The sequence below is a fragment of the Leucopleurus acutus genome (assembly GCF_964270905.1).
Source record: "Leucopleurus acutus genome assembly, chromosome: 6".
Lineage (NCBI taxonomy): Eukaryota > Metazoa > Chordata > Mammalia > Artiodactyla > Delphinidae > Leucopleurus > Leucopleurus acutus.
The window spans coordinates 8,640,723-8,662,982 of NC_139149.1; the positions used below are offsets into that span (position 1 = coordinate 8,640,723).

At 46.9% G+C, this 22,260-nt stretch overlaps 1 protein-coding gene across 1 annotated transcript in view; it reads right to left on the reverse strand.

Annotated features, from left to right (window-relative positions):
- GYPC (glycophorin C (Gerbich blood group)) overlaps positions 1-8,045 on the reverse strand; it is a 43,350-nt gene extending 35,305 nt beyond the window's left edge. Inside the window, exon 1 of the mRNA XM_082841083.1 lies at positions 7,559-8,045. Coding sequence (XP_082697209.1) covers positions 7,559-7,601 — 43 coding nt within the window. The 5' untranslated portion in view covers positions 7,602-8,045. The remainder of the gene's footprint in view (positions 1-7,558) is intronic.
- Between the last annotated feature and the right edge of the window lie 14,215 nt (positions 8,046-22,260).

Here is a 22,260-nt window from a genome sequence, read left to right on the forward strand (position 1 = left end):
GCCACCGAGGGGGCACGGCTTACACAGGATTGGGAGAGGACGCAGGTGAATATGGGACCGACAGCACTGTCTGTGTAGACCAGGCTTGTCTACACTGGTTGGAACTTCACATCCCTCCATCCCTCCCTCCCTCCATCCATCCATCCTTCCCTCCCTCCCTCCATCCATCCATCCATCCATTCCTCCATCTATCCATCCATTCATTCATTTTTTTTAACATCTTTATTGGCGTATAATTGCTTTACAATGGTGTGTTAGTTTCTGCCGTATAACAAAGTGAATCAGCTATACATATACATATATCTCCATATCCCCTCCCTCTTGCAATTCCCTCCCACCCTCCCTATCCCACCCCTCTAGGTGGTCACAAAGCACCGAGCTGATCCATGAGTGTTTTTAAGGAGGCTACTCTTCCCCAAGACAGCCGAGACCCCTACGGTTAAGGGGCTGGTGTTCAGGTGCGGCTGAGGAGGTGGGGCTGGTAAGGAGACTGAACTGCAAAGGGTAAAAGGTTTGCTCAAAGTCACATAGCTGGTGGGAGAGGACACATGCTCTCTGCTGCTCTCCGATCACCTTGCCCACTCTGATAAATGCAGGAAGGAACAGAAGCCTCGGAGGCAGCCGTCCTAGCTCAGAAGGGAACAGCATCCCAGGGCTATTGCAAAGGCAGCTCCTCTGCTGGGTCTGAGGGCCTTGCCCACCTGGAACCCAAGGACCAGGGCAGACTGTGCCTCCTGTCCTTGGTATTATTTTCAGTGGCAAATGAGCAAACAGGGACAGGAGGAGGGCATGCGGAGGGAGCTGGGCAGTGGGGAGTGAGCCCGAACTCACTGAGGACACCCTCAAGCACTCAGGCAGGGGCAGTGGTGAACTCGGACCAGGCCCTATACTAGGAGTTTTATCTATGAGCTGAGACGCCAAGGGGCTGGCGCCATGTTCAAGACCACGGCCAGGTCAGAGCTGGTCCTCATTCAAGACCAAATCCTGAGCTCTAAAGCTGGTATTCTAACCTCCTCATCACTAGCCAATTGAGGCCAAGTGTATTTGCACTAAATGTCTTCAAAGAGTACAGCAGGGGGAACTGAGCTTGAAGCCCCTGCTTGCTAAAGGCTGTGTGTATTGTGTCCGGTTCCAGCGAGAGTGCTTGGGGAGCATCTCAAGTGAAAGGGCCTTTCATAGCCAGTGGACTTTGCTGCCTGGTGAACACAGAGGTCACAGACCGGAACCCAACGCAGAAGGCAGGCAGGCAGGATTGTTTACCTGGTTTTGATCTGACAAACCACAATTCCCTTCACTTCAAGACACTGCTGAGAATACATCTGCCCATAGCTATGGGTAAAATAGGACAACTCTCCAATCCAGGGTCCAAGGGGGGAGCGCTGGGGCCCAGGGTCAGCTGGCAGCCACATACGTGAACCTTCATAAAAGTGGGCGTTGTATGAAGGAGAAGGAGGGTAGGGTCCCAGCTGTGCTCCCTGCAAGTGGCATGCCAGTCTGTCCATCACAGTGGAGCTAAAATACCTCCATCAGGTGTGGTGGGTGCAGTGAGACGATGGGGCAACCTTGCCGAGAGCTTGTCCCTCCCAAGGGCCCCCAAATGCGCGCCTCCTTCCCTCAGAGACCTAGCAGGGGTCAGAGGTGTATCCACTGAGCCCCAGAGAGTATGCCGACCGCAACGTTTTGGCAATAAGAGAAGGGATATGTGGCAGATACAAGACAGGGACTATAATAAAAGCATCAGAAAGAGTTATTCATCCCAGTTGTTTTAAATTCCCAGTCTGATAATTCCCACATCTCTGCCACGTCTGGTTCTGGTTCTGACTCTGTCTCTTCAAACAGCGTGTTTTGCCTTCTAGTACGTCTTGTAATTTTTCTTGGCAGCCAGATGTCATATACTGGATAAAAGGACCTATTGTAACAGGGCGGCGAGATGTGGGGGAGGGGAAGCACCCTATGGTCCTAGGATGAGATCTGTAGTCCATCCCTCTGGAGTGTGAACTTCACAACTGTTCCTCCATGTTTTTCTCTCCTTGCAGGTGGGCCCAGATGGCTACAGTGAGCTGGAGTTGGGTATTTTCCTTCCCCCAGGTCAGTTATGCTCTGATAGTATCCCATCGGGTTCGGCTCTGGTTAACTAGCTTCCCTGAGGCCAGGATTTGTTAAGAACAGGTGCACTGGTCCCCTCCTTCCTGCCGGAAACTCAAGAAGACTTTACTCCGATATTTACCGTGGGCACCTGCTCAAACTCCAGGAGGTGGATCTCACAGTATTGCGGGGGGCCCCCAATGACTAGGTCCCCTTGCAGTTTTTAACTCTCAGAGGAGTCCACGCTGAGCCTCCAGCAATCTGTCAGTCCTAAAGAGTCATGAATGAGAGCTGCAGAAGATGTTGGGCCAGGAGGAAGGGCAGGGCTGCAGAGTCAGGCAGCCAATGATGCTCTGACACCAATCACCAGGCGAGGCAGGTGGGTGGCTGTCTGTGAGCACAGGGAACCAGAACACAGGCTCTCCGGTGGCTGGAGGGAGGGTTGGGGGCAGCTGTGTGAGGCCGGGTCTGTGAAGGAACCTAGCACCTTGGGCTCAGGCTCTTGCTGGGGTGAGAGAGAACTGGCCCTTGACAGTATCTGCCTTGGCTAAGATGCTGCACACTAACGTTCCTTCTGAAAGGATGTACCCAGATTAAAATTTATAATGACTAAGGGCAGGAAGTGGCGCTCCTGCAGAGGTTCAGATTACATAATGATCTGAAGAAAGCCCTAAGCAAAGATGGGGGAGGGCGGGAGGGGGAGGGGAGGGAGGAAGGAGGGAGAAGATGAAATACCCGATCAGTGCTGAGCGGGAAGGAGAGCTAGGCTGTGATGGCTGGGGCCCATCAGCGTGTTCTGAGAATCTGTTTTGGTTTGACTCTTTGTCCATTTCAATTCATTTTATACTCTGCCCTCCAAGTTCTGGAATAGGAGCTATTGAGCGGATGATTTTTAAAAGGGGGCCTTTGGGCTTCCCTGGTGGCGCAGTGGTTGAGAGTCCGCCTGCCGACGCAGGGGACGCGGGTTCGTGCCCCGGTCTGGGAGGATCCCACATGCCGCGGAGCCGCTGGGCCCGTGAGCCATGGCTGCTGAGCCTGCGCGTCCGGAGCCTCCGCAACAGGAGAGGCCACAACAGTGAGAGGCCCGCGTACCACACACACACAAAAATAAATAAAAATAAAAAAAATAAATAAAAGGTGCCTTTGGCCTTTGGAGCGGACATGGGCCTGGAAGTGTTGACCTTTGTGTTGTCTGTGCAGCCACCTGTTCGTGTCCAAGTTGCTGGCTAAGCACCTCTCTGAGCTAGGCCCCATTGTGTGGTGGGGGGGACAGGTAGGGTCACAGAGCTTCTTGGAAGTCAGAATTCCTGGAAGGCAACAGACTCAGAAATCTGTCGGGGCTACAAAGTGTCCCCAGGGCCAGGGTGGGTGGTCTTCTAGTGTCAGGAGGGCCCAGGGAGGCCTTAACTGACCAGTAGGTGTATGTGTGCAGGGGGCGGTACCCAGAGAGCCCAGGGGCCTGAAGCGGGCAGGCATGAGGGTGAAGCTGGAGGGACAGGGTGATCCAGGCACAGAGAGGGGCTCTAGGGGATGTCAACCTGAGCGTGCTGTGGAAGGCAGGGTGGAGGGCAGCAGGTGGCCCAGTGTGGGTCAGGCCCGACCACAGAGATGGGAGTGATGGCGGGCAGCCACAGGCCAAGGTTAGACCACAGGCCTGGCTGAAAAACTGTGGAGTCGTTAGCAGGCTCTGAGTGTCTGTGCAAAGCCACAGCCATGCTTTCCTGGGCACAGTTCTCACAGTATGTGGGCAGCAGAAGGCCCCGCCTGGCACACAGGGCCAGCAGGCCCGCATGCACCCTAACACCCCCCTTAGTTTGGCCTCTGTTGGCTCTGGGGCCTCACAGCCTGTGTTCACAGCCTGGCTGGGCCCTTAGGACCTGGGAGCCCTGGGGAAGGTCATCCTCCTCCAGCCTCCAGGGCTTCATCTGCAAAACAGGGGAGAATATGCCTGTGAGACCAGGCTGTAGAGGAGTGACCCATGCAAGGTGGGACCACAGGCCTCGGCATAGAGGTACTGACGTTGTTCTTACATTATCCAAAGCAAACCCAGCTGCCGTCTGCTACGGAGACTTTGGAGATGACTAGCACCTGCAGGCTAGGTTTGCTTTGATGAGTTCTGTTAACAACCGTCGCAAATAACACTATCACTGGGCGCGGTGCCAGGTCCTTAGGCTCTCGTTCATCACGTGACTCCTGCCAAGTCACTGTTATCCTTCCCACTAACAGATGAGAAAACTGAGGCTCCGAGGTACTGTGCACCTCCCCAAAGCCAGTAAGTGTCGGGGATGAGATCACATCTGGTCTGACTCCACAGCACAGCCCAGTGTGGGGCTCTGGTCCACTCTCTAACTCATCATGAGAGAAAGGACACATCATTTAACTTCTGGGGTGTGTTTCCTCACTGGTTAGGGACCTGGTAGGAAGTCGGCAAAGGCCATACAAGGTATTTCCCAGCAAAACAAATACAATGTCTTACAGAGGTACAAAAACACGTGCAATTACAGAGGCGCACTCAAAGGTGACAACATGGTTTACTCATCAGATTGGCCAAGATAAAAACCACACAGTGTGAATGAGGATGTGGGGAAATAACGATTTTCATTGGCTACCGGTAAGGGTTAGAAATTTATGTGACCTTTTGGAGGGTAATTTTTCAGTATCTACTAACATTGTAAATGTACATACTCTTGGTCCCAGAAATTAAATCCTGGGGGAATTTATCCTAAAGGTATACAAACACATGCATGCAAAACCCTACTTACAAGGGTTGTCATGACACTGTGGTTAAAAAGAGAAATTAAAGACTGTACACAACCCAGATGTCCATTTGTGGAGGAATTGGTTAAATAAAATAACCAATTCATTTATAATATTCATGCTGTGCAGCCCCAGAAGGATGAGTCTATATATGGTGATAAGGTATAATCTGTAGGATATGGTCTTATGAACAAAAAAGATGAAGTCGCATATGTGTTTCATTTTGCCAACGAAAAATTAATTGTATTACATATAATACTTCTAGAAGGAGTCTCATAAATAAATAAAGTTACTGCCCTGGAGGTGGGAAGAAAGCTATTCTTTTCTATTATGAACTCTTCAGGCATTGTTTAACTTTGGTTTGTACCTTGTGCTTACTGGGCCTGTTGTGTTTGCTCACTCTTTGAAAGGTGTTTTGGTTGGGGTCTCCAAAGGGTATTTGATGGACTATATACCTGCCACCCAAAGAGGCAAACTGACTTTACTTGCCAGGCTCTCTGTGCTAGTGAAGGGCCTCTCTCTCTCTCCCCATGGTGAATGCGCGGATGCGCTCCCACCAAACACAGAACACCTCTTACCCCTCACTCCTGTTTCCCAGAGGGCACTGCAAGTCCCCAGAAATAACTGCGCAACTCTGGGCAACCTTGGAAGGTCCAGTTGCTGGCTGTGCCGAGGCCATGTGACTCCCAAAGCCACGGATATCTGAAGGGGTTGCGCAATGGCTGTGATGGAATGTCATCTGGCACTGAACGAAACCCTCCTTGCTTTTCCCAGAGGTGGCACATTCTATATAAAGCTGCCAGACCTGGCCATCTCCTTGCTGAGCCTGACCCCTTCCCTCCAAGGGTGAGGCAGTGGATTTCTGCACAGGACTCCTCCGCAATAACTGTGGCCTCTGGGCTTATGGCAGTTGGCTGAACCCATAAGCCCAAAGGCTAGGCTAGGGGAGGCCTGGCCGGGAGGGAGCAGAGGGTCCTCTCTGTTCTAACGTCTGGTTCTGAGGGGCAGTGATGTAAACTGAGACAGGATATAGACACATCCTGCCTGAGTCAGCAGCACGAAATAGGGCCCCATGGTTCTCCCATGGCAGAGATCCTGCCAGAAAGTAAATCCTAAGGGTAATCTGGAATGGTATGCAAGTAAGGGCTGCATCCCCATCAGTTCCGCAAGGGAAGTATTTGCAGTCATTGGTCAAGGTCTGAAACTTGAATCCTAGAGAATTGCTGTAGGGGGAGGACGGGGCGGGCGGGGGCTGCGGTCGGGGGCAGGGCAAGGCTCCCTGAGCAAGCCTGTCCTCTCCAGACAGGAATGGCTGTAGGCCTGCACTTCCTCGGTCCCTGAACTGGAATAATTACAGTGCCTTGTCCCCTTAACCCTGGTCCCGACACACACACACACACACACACACACACACACACTAGTGTCTGACTCACCCTCACACACACATACACACGCGTCAACACTGACTCACACAAGCTCATGGATCCACAGTATGACGTAAAACGAAAATAAGGATGCCCGACATTTCTCAAGCACTTAACATGTGTTCATCTCTGCGCTGAGCCACTGACATGCACTTAATTCTCACGACCCGAAGAGGCACACTATCCTGTTAGTCCCACTTCGCGGATGATGAAACTGTAGCTAAGAGAGGTGGGCTTGCCCCCTTGTGACAACAGGTCCCGAGGCAGGCAGCAAGGCCCTGACTCCACAAGGAGCTCTGTGCACACCCAGATGGCGCTGAGCACCTCAGCCACCCGTACACACGTGGCCGTGTACACACAGAGGCGCCAAGCGTGCAGATACAGACCCAGCCGCGCTCACCCAGGCTCAAGTTTGCCGCCTAAGGCCACACAACCTTGCTTTTTTTTAAAAGACGTATAAACCCATACCAGGATCATATTAATTACGTAACGTGATTACATGATAGACTCAGAATGTCTCCTCTCTGACAGTTCCATACGATCAGACCTAACCAGGGTAGGAACAGGAGGGATCACCATTCTTTTTTTTTTTTTAAATAAAATTTTACTTCTTTAATTGCAAAAGCCCTGTGGCGGGGGAGGCCCAGCAGTGTTTCGGAACGTTGCTTTTGAGATTCACAGAGAATCTCACGGCGATTTCCTTTCCGCAAGAAAGCATGTGCTGGTTTTAGAAAGAAAGAAAACAGCCTCTGAAGAATTGCAACCGCTCAAATGGTCACGGCGAGCGGATCCCTGCAACATGGGCGTGGGCGTGTGGCTGGTTCCCGCCCGGCCCGGGGAGAGAGTCGGGAAGTTGGCGGAGTTAACTCAGAGTTTCTGCGGACGCGCCTCCACCGTCCTGCCCGGGCAGCTCCGGCAAACAACTTGTGTTTTCTCTCTGCGCTGCTTACCGATCTGCCTCTCTCCCTTTATTCTCTTAGGGGAAAAGTTCTGGCCACACGCACATCCCCAACAGCACACAAAGAAACAGAAAGCCAGCGGATGGCCGCGGGGGCGGTGGTGGCCTCTCCAGGCCCAGGGCGCGCGGAACCCGCGCACCAGGCTCGGGGCTCCGGACCGGGACTCCGCGATGCCCGGGGCGCTGTGATGTCCGGGGCCCCGCGATGCCCGGGGACGCGGCCGGGCGGGGCCCTAGTCCCCCAGGAGGCCGGGCGCGGCCGGAACCCCGGGGCTCCTTGGCCCCCCCCTCCCCGGCTCGGCGCCCGCGGACCCGTCCCCGGGCGAGTACTCACCTTGGCGGGGCGGGGGCGGCGGTGTGACCTGGGGGCTGCTCATCGCCGACCAGTGCGGGGCGCGGCCCGGGGGACGGTGGTTGACCCTCAGCAGCCGGGAGGAAGCGGCACCTGTGTCACACTCCTCGGCGCGGCCCGAGGGGAGGGGCTCCGGCCCCGAGATAGGCAGACTTCATTTAGTTTTTTTCTGCAGACTTGGCTGGTGGGGTTTCCACCCCCTTTTTTTTTTTTTTTTAACACAGACACCCGCCCACTTCTGAACTCTTCTGTGCTCCGACTTCCCTGCGCAAGAATCACATTTTTCTAACTAGTTTCTGTTTCCATCTGAAGCTACCACATACAGAGGTTGTGGTTGAGATTTACCCCACGTGTGGGCTGAAAAACTCCCAGATGTGACATAATGCCTGCCCCGCCACCATCCGGGACGGTGACCAAATACAGCCAGACCTGCGTTTCAGTCTTGGCTGGTCCTCGTGAGGCCTCTCAGATCCGCGGAGCCTTTGTGGCCTGGGAAGAGTTCCCGGCTTGCTGGCCCCTTCTGGCGCACCGTCCCAATCCATGGGCTAATGTCTGAGAAAGAGTCTTAGGAAAAAAGGACTGCTGGACAAAGGCCTGTGGCTTATTGGGACCACCTTTGTTTGAGGCTTCCAGACAGTGTGGAGTTTGTGGAGAATTCACTTTATTAGGCAATTAAAAACTCGACCTGGATTTTGACACTGGTTAGTTAAAGGCAGTCTACCCATCTCAGCCAAAAAGAATGGTATGTGATATGCAGCATTAAGTTCTCCTCGCCCTGCAGAGAGAAAGGCAGGGAGCTTGAGAACATGTCAACCTTGTTTTAAATCCCAGTCCCAGGAAACACCCTGTCCTTCTCCTGTCTCGTGTCTGATCTTTCCTGTGGTGCTTTTCATTGCTGTTTACCTGAGAGTCCTCATCTCTGCTGCAATCCCAGGGCACCATTCCAGCTGTCTGTACAACGTGTGTGCTGTTGGGAGTACCCTCTGGATTGAACACAACTCAAGGCTGCCCCCTGGAGGTGTGCGATGCAGGTGCTCTGCCCAGTGCCTCCCAGGCTGGACCACTCCAGGCATCTTTATTAGAGCTGCCTGTTTGACACAGTGGGAAACTATTCCTGATTCTCTTAAGTTAGATATTGCTTATAGATCTTTAATCAGACTTCCATGCTCAACATGTTCATGTTGACGTGAAGTGAACTATTCACAGAATGTCTTTGGCCAGGTGTGGAAAGTTTGAGTCTCAGTTTCCTCATCTGTAAAATGGAGACAAGAACACCTACATTCCAGAGTTTTAGAGAGACAATGTCTATAAAATAACAGTGGGGCAGAAAAGGCATTTAGTAGAAGCTGGCAGTGATTACTGTAACCATGTAACATTTTGTTTTGTAATAGATATAGGTCCATGTTGGATAATAGTATCCGCTGTGTTCAGAGTTCATAAATAAAACAACTTCAATGATCCGAAATGCACCTGGGGAGCTGAAAGGAAGCCAAAGACCGGCCAGGTAACTGAAGAATGAGTCTCTAGGTCATCCTGCCTCACTTATGGGAGAACTTCTCAGAGGCTCACTTACAGTTAACTGGCCTTTAGACATAAGCATAAGAGGTTTGTTTAATTAATTTCTTGGGGTAGGACACGTTAAAAGCACCAAAAAGTAACGAGAATTCCTTATAGACAGGAAGCCAAAAACTAAGTAACTAACTAAACAACTGAACAGCAAAGGTAGAAATCCAGACAAACTATAGAGCTCAGATACAAGAACAAAGTAGCATTTGTTATACAACTAAAAACATCTTCGCTCCATCCTTAAGTGGAGGATGTGACTTCACCGTGGGGTACCGAGCAGCTAAGGCTTTGGGACTCCATCTGGGTTTGAGTCTTTATTGCCTTCTAGCTGAGTAGCCATCAGTATTTTACTTAACTTCTCTGAGCCTCACTTTTCTCGTCTATGAAACTGAAGCGATCTGCAAAGTTGTTGTGAGTGATACATTAGACAATTAATCATTCATGGGATAGTGCGATGTCTTACTTAGCACATAGAAGTTAAAGATATCGGTCCCCGCCCCCTTCACAGGAACACTTGGTTTATGTTAAGGGCCCCAGGCCATTCTGAAAAGAAGGTAAGTAGTATTTAATAGTGAGTAGTTCAGCTAGCAGGGACACACTTGGTATATTTTAGAAGATTTAACCATGGAAGTGTCTAATTTTAAAGAAATGAGGGCTATTTTAAAAACGTAAAATAATTATATGAAACGTTAGATTATATGGCAAGAGTCTGACATTGAATCGCAGAAACACACTACTAGTGTGTCTTCATGTGTAGGATGTTTATTAATGGAGTAAAGAACTCAGCTACATCTTGTAACAATAAAACAGTCCTTATCTCACTTAATTCCCATAAATACCTTCAAAGAGGATATTGCCAAGAATCCATTTTTAAGGTGAGAAAACTGAGGTTGGGAGCAGTGACAAGAACTTGTCCAAGGCAGTGGAGCCAGGATTGAGACAGTATAGTACCTTGAAAAGTACAGCAGTACAGTACAACTACTGGCATCCAGGGGCTGGCATCGAGTGAACAGGCAGGAAGAGTTACTGACTGGAGGAGGGAGAGGAGGTGGGAGATGGTAGAGCAGAAGGGTTGTCAGCAATAGGAGACGGAGGGCAAGCTGCCATGTCACTCACGCCTGACGTGTATGGCACAGGTTCTGGTTCCTTGCTGGATTCAATTCTATCTACCCTCTTGAAAAAATGATCCACTGATGTCTGGGTAGTAGCTCTTTTCTTCTCATCATAGATGACACGGTAGCACTGGATTGCCTTTTGAACAGCGGCTGCAAACTTTGTGTACCATTCTAGGTTCGGGTCCTGTGCCTGAAAAACTAACAGTGCCTCCTTAAGTCAAGAAAATCCCCTGCCATTTCCTGCGTCATGAATCTCTTTGATTCTTCAGTTACTTCTTCCTCTTGTCTCTCTTCATCCTTTCTCTGGGCACGTTTGCATCTTCGAAAGTTCGCAACTTGAAGGTTCCTATGTAGGGGACTTACTGTATTGCAGATACAGTATTTTTTCCCTTTGGGTCTCTTTCTGGTTCTTTCTCACTGGCACAGAAATAGTTTGACTTATCTGATTGGCAAGTTGGCAGCTTTTAAGAAAACTAGACTGCGGCTCTGTGTATTTTAAGAAGGGTGGAGAGAAGAAACAGGGGTTTGATTCCGTCACAAACTGTGAGTAATGTGTGTGGGGAGCGGAGTGGAGAAGGCGGGGTGCAGAGAAGCACAGAGAGACCTAGGGTGGCAGGATCTGCAGCCCCCCAGGAAACTCTCAGCAGCACACAGGTCTTTCTGAGGAGAATCCTTCAGTGAGACAGTGTGAAGGCTGAGAGGGAGGACACCTAAGGTGGGTCGCTAACACTGAGCTGCTAGCCCCCTTTGGTCTAGACTTTGCTAAAGGCTGGCTCTCGGTTTGCCAGGCAGAGAGGAGTGCACCCCATGTTCAAAGTCGGTGAGGCCGCAAGACCCTGAGCTACAGCCCATGCCCCTAACTTACAGGGCCTCATCCAAAGGCAGATCTTTACGCATCCATAATGGCCTGTCTCTGCAAGTTTCCAAGCCATACCTAGAGAAGAGGGGCAGCACAGAAACCCAGCAGGAATACCAGGTGGTCTGGGATAGTTTGAAGTGACCCTAGGCAAAATCTCATCCATCAGGGACATATCTAAAGGCAACCTGTCATGGGCTAGGATTGAGATGCTAGGAAGCTTCAGGCTGGGAACAAAAGCAAGCAAACAAACAAAAAAAACGACAGAAAGAAAGAGCACAGAGAAATGTGGGAGTGAGGGGCTGGCTTGAATCTTAGAAGAGTCCATGAAAAGGGCACAGCCTGGAGGTCAGCCTGGGTGATTCCCACACTGTAGGGAATGTGTGAATTTCCAGGGAAACATATCCCAGCGGGCACAGGGGCAGATAGGGACAGTTTCCTGAGCACCTAGAAAGTACCAGTCCTGATGCTACGTGAGGGCCTCTCACATGTGATTATCACTCATGTCACAGCATCCTTACAGGGCAGGTGGCGCTTTGCTTTTGTTTGTTTTTCCTTTTCCATCGTCTTCATTTTACAGGAGAGGAAACCGGAGACCAGAGAGGTGAAGAAACTGTTCATGCTCACACAGCTACTCAGGGACGGCTCTGCTGTGGTGGAAGGGCTGCCAGGTCACCCTCGTCAGCACCCCTCCTGCTCAGCCCTGTGTCCTGGTGACTCCCTGGTTTCCTGCTCAGCCTGATGGGGCTCTTCGTATCGGAGGCCCCAAGACACAAGGAAAGAGGAAGAGAGTTGCTGGGCAACTTTCCAGTGGGTCCCATCAGAACATAGGGAAATAGAATCTTCCAGCACTTAGTGAATTACAAACTTCCAGGGAGTCCTGTTTGGGTCACAGCCCTTTCCCTCCAGATATAAGTTGTTGGTATGGAACTGAACTAAAAAATGACTTCTCCAGTTGCTCCCAGTTGAGCTCTTGGACCCAATAAGGGAAGAGACAGCTTCCTCCTTTGACTATTGTTGTAGCTTTTATTGTCTTGGGCCAAGAGGAGGGAGGAATTCTGGGCATGGAGCTCTGTGGCTGGGAAGAGGGAACTGGAGTGGTGACGCTACTTGGCAAACGTTTGCTGTGAGCTCTGTGTAGTTTACCTCATTTCATCCCCAGAGCAATCTCACGAGCAAGGAAGGACCAGGGCTGGAAAGGTGGCGACATGACTTCTCATTTGTGCCTCACCACTTGCCACTTTGCTAAGTGTCTGTGCCTCCAAATTTTCTCACGTGCAAAATGGGGCCAGTGATGCTTACATCTGGTGTGCTTCTAGGGAGTTGGTGCAGGTCCCCTTTGGAAGCTCACACATTCATTAAGATAATAAAGACAGGGCTTCCCTGGTGGCGCAGTGGTTGAGAGTCCACCTGCCGATGCAGGGAACACGGGTTCGTGGCCCGTTCCGGGAAGATCCCACATGCCGCAGAGCGGCTGGGCCCGTGAGCCATGGCCGCTGAGCCTGCGCGTCCGGAGCCTGTGCTCCGCAACGGGAGAGGCCGCAACAGTGAGAGGCCCGCGTACCGCAAAAAAAAAAAAAAAAAAGATAATAAAGACAAAGGACTGTAGAAAAAAAATTTAAATATCATGTGAAGTAAACACACACATAGACATAAATGTGCCATGATCACTGCTAGATATAATTGGTCCAATTCCAGATGGGAATGGTCATGGCAAGGCCCTGCAAACATGGGTTTATCTATTTCTCCCCTTTATAAGTTTCTTCAGGTGGATGGCTCAAGACAACCAATTTAGCATATTTTATACTCTCTCACTTTTGATAGCCCATTACAATTATGTGAAAGGAATAATAAAAGAAATTAGCTTCCTTGCAAACTATTCTATATAGAATGGATAAACACCAAGGCCCTACTGTGTAGCACAGGGAACTATATGAAATATCCTGTAATAAACTATAATGTGAAAAGAATATGAAAAAGAATATATATATATATAGGTATAACTGAATCACTTTGCTACACAGCAGAAACTAACACAACACTGTAAACCAACTATACTCCAAAAAAAAAAAAAAAAGAAATTAGCTTCCAAAGTGAAGAGGCTTTAAGGGGGTCCTTCAGCATGTATGAGATTTCAAGAATCCCAGGAAGTTGGATGGGGTGTGAAGCATGTTGAGGGGAGGAAATAGGGAGATGGAAGCTCCAGCCCAGAGAAGCTCAGGGGGAGGCTGGCGGGGGGTGGCCATGGTGGGGTGGGTAGGATGGAGAGGGTATGTCTAGGTCTTCCAGAGACACAGAGGTTTAGGCTCAGAGTCAGCAGGCTGGAGGGTGGGAGTTAGAAGTGGGGTGGAGACACGGAGATTTGTGGAAAGTCTATTTGGGGTAGGAGCAGCCCCTCCCCCTCCTGATCTCAATCACCCCCACAGAACTTTGTCCCAGGGACAAAAAACATGTGGCTGTATTTAGGAATATTAAGAAACTGTGTAGGGCTTCCCTGGTGGTGCAGTGGTTGAGAGTCTGCCTGCCGATGCAGGGGGACGCGGGTTCGTGCCCCGGTCTGGGAAGATCCCACATGCCGAGGAGCGGCTGGGCCTGTGAACCATGGCCACTGGGCCTGCGGGTCCGGAACCTGTGCTCCGCAACGGGAGAGGGCACAGCAGTGAGAGGCCCGCGTACCGAAAAAAAAAAAAAAAAAACGTGTAAGTGAACCAAGGCTGCTAGTGTGGGAAGGAGTTTTTTTTCAGTCAAACCCTCCTCTTTCTGGGATTTTGGGGACCCATAGCCTGTCAGGAAGCTCCTTTTCCACACACCCTAAAACAGAGACCACATAATTCAGAATCACAGATCTTACAGCCAGATTTTTCCTCCCCAAAGAAAAGCTGATCAGGAAGCAGATAGATTCAGCAATAGAAGAGGAAGTTCTTAACAACCCTTTGGAATAATCAGCCTGGTCTCTCATTTTTAAATGTTGATAGACAACTGTGTATGACAACCAAGTCATATATAAGAGCCAGAACGTGGAAGAAAAAGGCCAAGTTGAAAAAAAGAAAAAATCTAAGCTCAGCTAAAGAAACAGAAATAAATAAGAAAATAATTTAAAACAAAGGAACAAGGCAGAATCTTAATATGTTCAGAGACTTGGGAAAATATTAAAACTATAAGATAAGAGTAGTGTGCTATGAAAAGGAAAAACAAATAATAAGCAAGAATTCTCAAAAATTAACAGTATAATGGCCGAAGTGAAAATTTAGTTAAAGAATTGAAAGTTAAAGCTAACGAAATTCTCCTAGACTCAGGGCAAAACGAGAGAAAAGATGAGCCATGACTTAGGAGGTCCAACTAGTGTGAATTTCTCAAAGACAGAACAGGGAAGATGGAAGGGAGAAAATTACACGTAAATTACATGAAGGAGATAAAGAAAGAGGAAATAGTCCAGAGCTAAAAAAGGAATATAGGCCTTCAGACTGGAAGGGCTGAATTTAAAAAATGCATATATCTCTATTTTATATAATTTCAGAGCAACAATGATGAAGAGAACATTTTTAAAAGCTTTCAGAGACCAGTGGGTGTGGGGTGAGCCATAGGGGCACCTTCTACAGAAGAGTAAAATCAGAAAGGCATCAGAACTCACATCAATAGTACAGGATGCTAAAAGACAACAAAGCAGTGCTTTCAAAGTTCAGGGGGTGGAGATGTCCTTGAACCTTTACTCTTACTCCTGGCTGAAAAAGCAATTGACGATGAGAGAAGAATAAAGACATCTCTGGATACATACAGACTCAAAACATTGAGTTCTTAAAAACAGAAGAAAGTTCTTGGAAGATAAAATTTGCCAGAAAAAGGAGAACGCCACGACAGAGGAGCCCTAGGATCCAGGCGATGGTGGGTGTGGCTTGAGGGCAGGGAGGTTCCAGGCTTTCCTTTCCTTCTGGGGGTTCACGAACTTCAGGAGGGGTAACGCAGTAGGAGAAAAGATGCCTGAATAGCTGGATACACCTTAAAATGTCATGAAAATGCATACATAGCTTCTCCACAAGGAAAAAAAAATATTGGCTGAAACCCCAGGGAAACAAACAAAAATCTGTACAAATAAGTCATGGTCCAAATATGAAGCCAACTAAAATATGGCATCATTTGGGGTCATTTATGGAAGATGAGAAAAAATCATTCATTTTGCCACAAGTCTGGGGACATTCTCTTTTGAAAAATGCTGGGACCAAGATGTCGGACCCCAAGCACAGGAGGCATAGATCACCCACACCATAGGGCTCTGCAGTGGAAATGATTCTGTGGCTTCCACATGAAGGCATTGTTCATTGGTATTCAGGTTCAGAGTAAGCCTATAGGAAAAAAATAACATAGAAAACAATTGGGGTCAGGGCACAGACTGCAGTTTTTGATAACATTTTGCAAGTGCATGTCAATCGGTGATGGAGGTAGAGGGGAAGGATGCTGGTATTTTTGATTGACACAGAGGGCATGGGGGTGTGGATTGCATTTGATGACACAGGAGTGCACCCTACACATTTCCTTAAAAGTTGCAAAGACAATCAACCAAGAGAAAACCAAACATAATGATACAACTATTCGATTTTTGGAGAAAGAGGGGAAAGGAAATGGGGGTGGTGCCACAGTGCTAACCTACCATTGTTCTCAGGACGCTGGAGGGACAATGATGAAAGGCGTGGGCTCACAGAGAATTTTGAGCGTGGACTGGGTTAAGGGCCTCACTCCACCTGCCTCATGTGGGTGCCTTCTCTGGCTGAACCTAAATGTACACTCTGCTGATAAGCCCTCACAGGCAGTGCCCTTCCTCTGGGCATGAGTAAGGGGAGGATGGATCTGGGGTGGGCGTAAATAAAGAGTAACTGGCATGAAAAGTCAATATGCATTGTCTGAATTGGCGAGTGAAAAACTGAGATAACTAATGTTTTATCTAGGAAAATGAACTCACCCACTGCAGACCTCCTATTAGCGATGGTGAAAGAGCCTTTTGAGAGCAGGCCTGTGGGTGGGGGAGTATGTGGTGGGAGAGGGCTGCTTTTCAAACAAAAGCCCTCTGTAGCAGTATTTGAATTATTATTATTATTTTAATTTTTGAAGAACACTTGGGAAAACCTAAAATATCAAAAAAACTTCAGCTGGCTGAGAAAATGGGCTTGACTTAGCAAGATGAAATTTAGCAGCAGTTAATCTGAGTCTCTGAACTTGTTTCAGTAAAATGCACAAGGAGGCATAACTCAGCTCAGTCTCCCAGCTTCTCCTCTGCATGATTTAAGGGGAGGGGTCACCGGGGGGGGGTTCACTGTTGGGGAGGGGAGTGCCATGGGGGTGGGTCTCAATCTCTGTGATCTCCTTGAAGGACTGGTCCTGAGCCTCCCCACCCCCCAAGCAATTCCAAGTGAGGCTCTAAGTAGAAATGGTAACCCACCTTCTCCCAATGGACCATCCAGATGAATACCATTGTGCATTCCTGCTTTACTTGAGTCATCACCCAAAGTTCAAGCTTCCCAGTGTCTTCATCCCATCCAGCTCTTAATGTGACTCTGTTGCCTATTCCTTGTGATTCTCCAAAGCCTTCCACCAGCGCTCCAAAACTCACAGTCCTATCAGCCAATTTCCCTGTATTCTGTAAATTTTTGTTAAATGTTATCTTTATTTTCTTGCTTCTTCAGGATCCAGCCTTTCTTTAAGGACATTTCTCCCTCTTTAGTCCTCTCAAGTCAAGATTTTTTTTTACTATTGTTTGCTTATATATCTACGTGTATGTCTATGCCTATATCTGTATCTATATCATCTACATCTATATCTCTATAGATCACATCTATACTTGGGAAGATGGCTTTCCAAAGTGCCCATTTCCATTGTCACTAGCAGTGTGTGGAGTTCTTGACACTCTACATCTTGAACACTTGGTATTTTGAATCTTTTAAATTTAGTTTTCCAGTTTGGTGTGTAGGACTATTTCATTGTGTTCTTCATTGGCATCAGTCAATCAATCAATCAGATAAGACGATCAATAAAACTGAGTGCCCTAAGAAGCTGGAAAGGGCTCGTGGGCAATTAGATGGGCTGCTGGAACTGGGCTTGCCATCTATCTCTGGCATGGACTTAGTGACATTGGATTAGATACTTCCTCTCTTTGATCTGTAGCTTTCTCCTATGTAATGTGGGCATAACAACTCCTACCTGACATATCTGTAGTGAGAATTAAAAACAATACATACATATGTAAAGTGGCAGGGAAATACTAAGTACTCAATAAATAAGGATGCTTTTTCTTATTATCTTTACTCATTGGGTGGTAAAAACCACCAAAACATAAAAAATCAGGAAGAGCTCCAGGGGGCTGTGAGAAGGCAGCAGGGGCCTTGAGAGTTAAGTTTTGAATGACCCCCTGTGAGAGCTTGTACTATTATCCAACAAATATTTACTTTTCCCTTCCCCAGCGTGAACCCAGTGTGCTGCCCTGCCCTATGGGTATTGGACTGGCTGTGAGATTTGTTTTGGCCAATGGAATGTAAGTGGACATGACCTCAGCCACATCCCAGCAGAGGCTTGGAATGTGTGCACATAGTTTGACTTGGCCTCTGGTCCTCCAGCCCTCCACCATGAATGAGCATGCCCCAGGCAGCTGCTGCTTCTTCAGTCTGAGCCGCGCTTCTGGAAGCCTCACTGGCTCTTCCTGTGCAATTTTGATGCCTTGATTCAGCTGTGTACGATAGTTGAGAATTGCTGGCTGTGATGGCTATCTGAAATGTATCAGGATTTCATTGTCTATGGCAATAATAAAAAAAAATAAACAGAATAGATTTGCCTTACAGATAGAAATTAATATGACAGTGGACAGATCATGTTCCTTGATAAGTATATTTATCCTCGAAGCTGTTAGTGCTTGTTTTCTCAGAAACACAAAACAATAGATAAAAACGATCTGTTTTGAGAAGAGAAAAAGCAGCTAAAGTAAATGGCACCGTTTTAGTTGTAGTTTTCTCTGTACTGGTGAAGCTTACAGAGTAGAAATAAATTCCACAAAACTGGAATTTTAAAGGGTGGAAATAAGCAAGATGAGAATATAGAAATATTTGTAGAACAGTAAACTTTAGACATCATCTAGTGACACCTTCTCATATACATATAATAAGGAAAGGGTTAATAGTAGACCCTGCCATCTACCCATCTACTTGCCTATTCATCTATCCATCCATGGGTCCAACAATTCATGTATTCAACAGCCATTCACTGACTGTCCATTGTGTGCCAGACACTGATAGGTGTGGAGGATACAGAGAGGAATCAGATAAAGAGGGGCCTCGAAAAAAAACAGAGACAAACAGTGGAGAGAAACACTTGACCGGAAATTCCCACATGGTGCTCCAGATTCTTCCTAGATATCTGGGCAGGGCTCTTTCTTTGGGAGGCTGGAGCAGAGTGGACAGTGTTTCTACATGATGTCCAGACTCTTTGAGATTAAGTCTTGTGGTTCTTCCCCAAGCCCCATAGCAGTTGGCACTGTGGAGCCCACAGAGATGGAAGGTGATTGAAGATACTTGGTGTGAATGTAGTGGAATCTTCTCCCATAGGTAACAAATTTTATGTGACTATCACAGACCTGTTGCTTTAGCCATCTGGTTCCATGTTATGACCCTTGACCCACCTGGGCGACACATTCTGATTTATACCTCGTCTCCTTCATTCAGTCATTCTTTTTTTAAAAAAATTTTGCCTCTTCTATGTAGCATGTGAGGCAAAACAAGCACTATATCCCTTTTTTTTTTTAAGCTTTAATTTCCTTCTTCAACTATCATTCAGACTGGGATATATCTATTACCTCTATGTCATTTGGAGAATTATATGAGTTAATACACATAAAGCACTAAGAACAGAAACTTAGCTAATATATCTTTGTGTGCTTTTATGAAAATTTCTGAATGACACAGTCTTAACCATGGGATTGCTGAATCAAAGAATAAATAAATCTGAAACACATAGAGAGACCTGCTTATTAACAATTTTCATTCCCAAGTCCTTAGGATATGAAAGTCCCATTTTTGCCATCATAGATCAATGATGTATTAATTTGTAACTTAATGCAATGTATAAAAAATAGCATTTTATTGCTATTTTAATTTTGCATTTCCTTGACTAAAAACAAGCCTGCACATCTCCAGATATATTCTTGTATTTGTGGTCTCTTTGTGAATTATCTTTTAGATCCTTTGTCCATTTCTCCTTGGTGGTGATTCTCTCTATTCTTATTGATTTGTTAGAACTCTTTATATATTGTTAATAATGATTATATCTTGTTCTGGGGATTACATGAGGGTATACGCATGTAAACACCCATAAGGATGTGCTCTTAAGATTTGTGCACTTTACTGTATGTTAGCTATAATCCAGTCAAACACTTTAAAGATAGAAAATCAGACAATAGAAACAGACACACAGAAAATTCAAGTATTGGGCTTATTAGACATGAACTCTATAATTATACGTTCAAGGAATCAGCTAAAGTGGAGATTTTTATCAGGAAACTACAAAGAAGATTATATGAACATTACAGAAATAAAAATACAACAACCTATATTAAAGAACCCAACAGATGAGTTTCACAGCAAACTGGACAAACAACAGAATTAGTAAGCTGGAAATCAGGTCAGTAGAAAATGAAGAGACTGAAGCATGGAGAGAAAAAAAGATACAAAATACAGAAAAAGAATATGAGCCATGTGGAGCATGGTGAAAATATGGAGCACAGAATTATAATTGGAGTCCCAGAGAGAGAAGAGAATTAAATGGTAAAGAAGATATGCTTGAAAAGTCATGGCTGATAATTTTCCCCAAATGACAAAAGACATCAAGTCACAATTTCAAAAAGTGCTATAAAACTTAAGTAACATAAGTGCAGAAATAAATGTATGTCTAAATCTATCACAGAAAGACTGGTAAGAACAAAAGAGAATCCTAAAGGCAGCTAGAGGAAAAGACATGTTACCTTCAAAGGAGCAACAATTAGACTGAAAACTGACATTTTTCTTTCTTTTGGCAGTAGGATTAAACTGGATTTTCTTTTTGTCTGTGTACATTTTAAATATCAGCAGAAAATAATATAAAGCTACTATATAGGGGAAAATCCAGGTATAGAGGCTAGAACTATATTTCAGTGATATGGCTCTTCATGGAATGATTTTTCCAAATCATCTCAACTTTGCAAATTGTCTGTAGATTAATTTATATGCCACATAAGGAAAACCATTAAAAATTCCACAAATAGCAAATGCTGGAGAGGGTGTGGAGAAAAGGGAACCCTCCTATACTGTTGGTGGGGATGTAAGTTGGTGCAGCCACTATGGAAACAGTATGGAGTTTCCTTAAAAAACTAAAAATAGAACTACCACATGACTCAGCAATCCCACTCCTGGGCAATATCCAAAGGACACCACACATTGAAAAGATGCATGTACCCCTGTGTTCATAGCAGCATTATTCACAATAACCAAGACATGGAATCAATCTAAATGTCCATCAACAGATGAATGGATAAAGAAGAAGTGGTACCTATATACAATGGAATATTACTCTGCCATTAAAAAGAATGAAATAATGCCATTTGCAGTAACATGAATGGATTTAGAGGTTGTCATACTAAGTGAAGTAAGGCAGAAAGAGAAAGACAAATACCCTATGATATCACTTATATGTGGAATCTAAAATATGACACAGGAGGACCTTCAAGATGGTAGAGAAGTAAGGTGTGGAAATCACTTTCTCCACAAAAACACACCAAAAATACATCTACATGTGGAACAACTTCTACAGAACACATACTGAATGCTGGCAGAAGACCTCAGACTTCCCAAAAGACAAGAAAATCCCCACATACCTGGGTAGGGCAAAAGAAAAAAGAATAAACAGAGACAAAAAGATAGGGATGGGACCTGCACCTCTGGGAGGGAACTGTGAAGGAGGAAAAGTTTCCACATACTAGGGAGCCCCTTCACTAGCAGAGAAGGGGGGGTGGGTTGGGGGGAAGCTTCAGAGCCACAGAGGAGAGCGCAGCAACAAGGGTGCAGAGGGCAAAGTGGAGAGATTCCTGCACAGAGGATTGGAGCTGACAGGCACTCACCAGACTGCGAGGCTTGTCTGCTCACCTGCCGGGGTAGGTGGGGCTGGGAGCTAAGGCTTGGGCTTTGGAGGTCAGATCCCAGGGAGAGGACTGGGGTTGCCTATGTGAACACAGCCTGAAGGGGGCTAGTGCACCACATCTAGCTGGGACGGAGTCTGGGAAAAAGTCTCGACCTGCCTAAGAGGCAAGAGATCATTGTTTTGGGGGTGCATGAGGAGAGGGGATTCAGAGCACCACCTAAATGAGCTCCAGAGATGGGCGTGAGCTGCAACTATCAGCTCAGATCACAGAGATGGGCATGAAATGCTAACGCTGCTGCTGCAGCCATCAAGAATCCTGTGTGCAAGCACAGGTCACTATCCACACCCTGCAGGAGCCTGTGCAGCCCTCCACTGCCAAGGTCCCATGATCCAGGGACAAGTTCCCTGGGAGAACACACGGTGTGCCTCAGGCTGTTGCAATGTCACGCTGGCCTCTGCCACCGCATGCTTGCCCTGCATTCCAATTATAACTGCTGTACCCGCCTCCCCCCCCCACCATGAATGAGCCAGAGCCCACTAATAAGCTGATGATTTAACCCTGTACTGTCTGGGTAGGAACAGATGCTTGAGGGCGACCTACATGCAGAGGCGGGGCCAAAACCAAAGCTAAAACCCAGGAGCTGTGCAAACAAAGAAGAGAAAGGGAAATTTCTCCGTGCAGCCTCAGGAGCAGCAGATTAAATCCCCACAATCAACTTGATGTACCCTGCATCTGTGGAATACCTGAATATGCAATGAATCATCCTAAAATTGACACAGTGGACTTTAGGAGCAACTGTAGACATGGGGTGTGCTGTCTGCGACTGATTTGTTTCTGATTTTTATGTTTAACTTAGTATAGATTTTAGCACTTGTTATCATTTGTTGATTTGTTTACTCGTTTGGTTGTTCTCTTCTTTTTAAATTATTATTAGTTTTTTTTTTATTTTAATAACTTTTAAAATTGATTATTATTCTTTTTTTTGCTTTCTGTTTTTCTC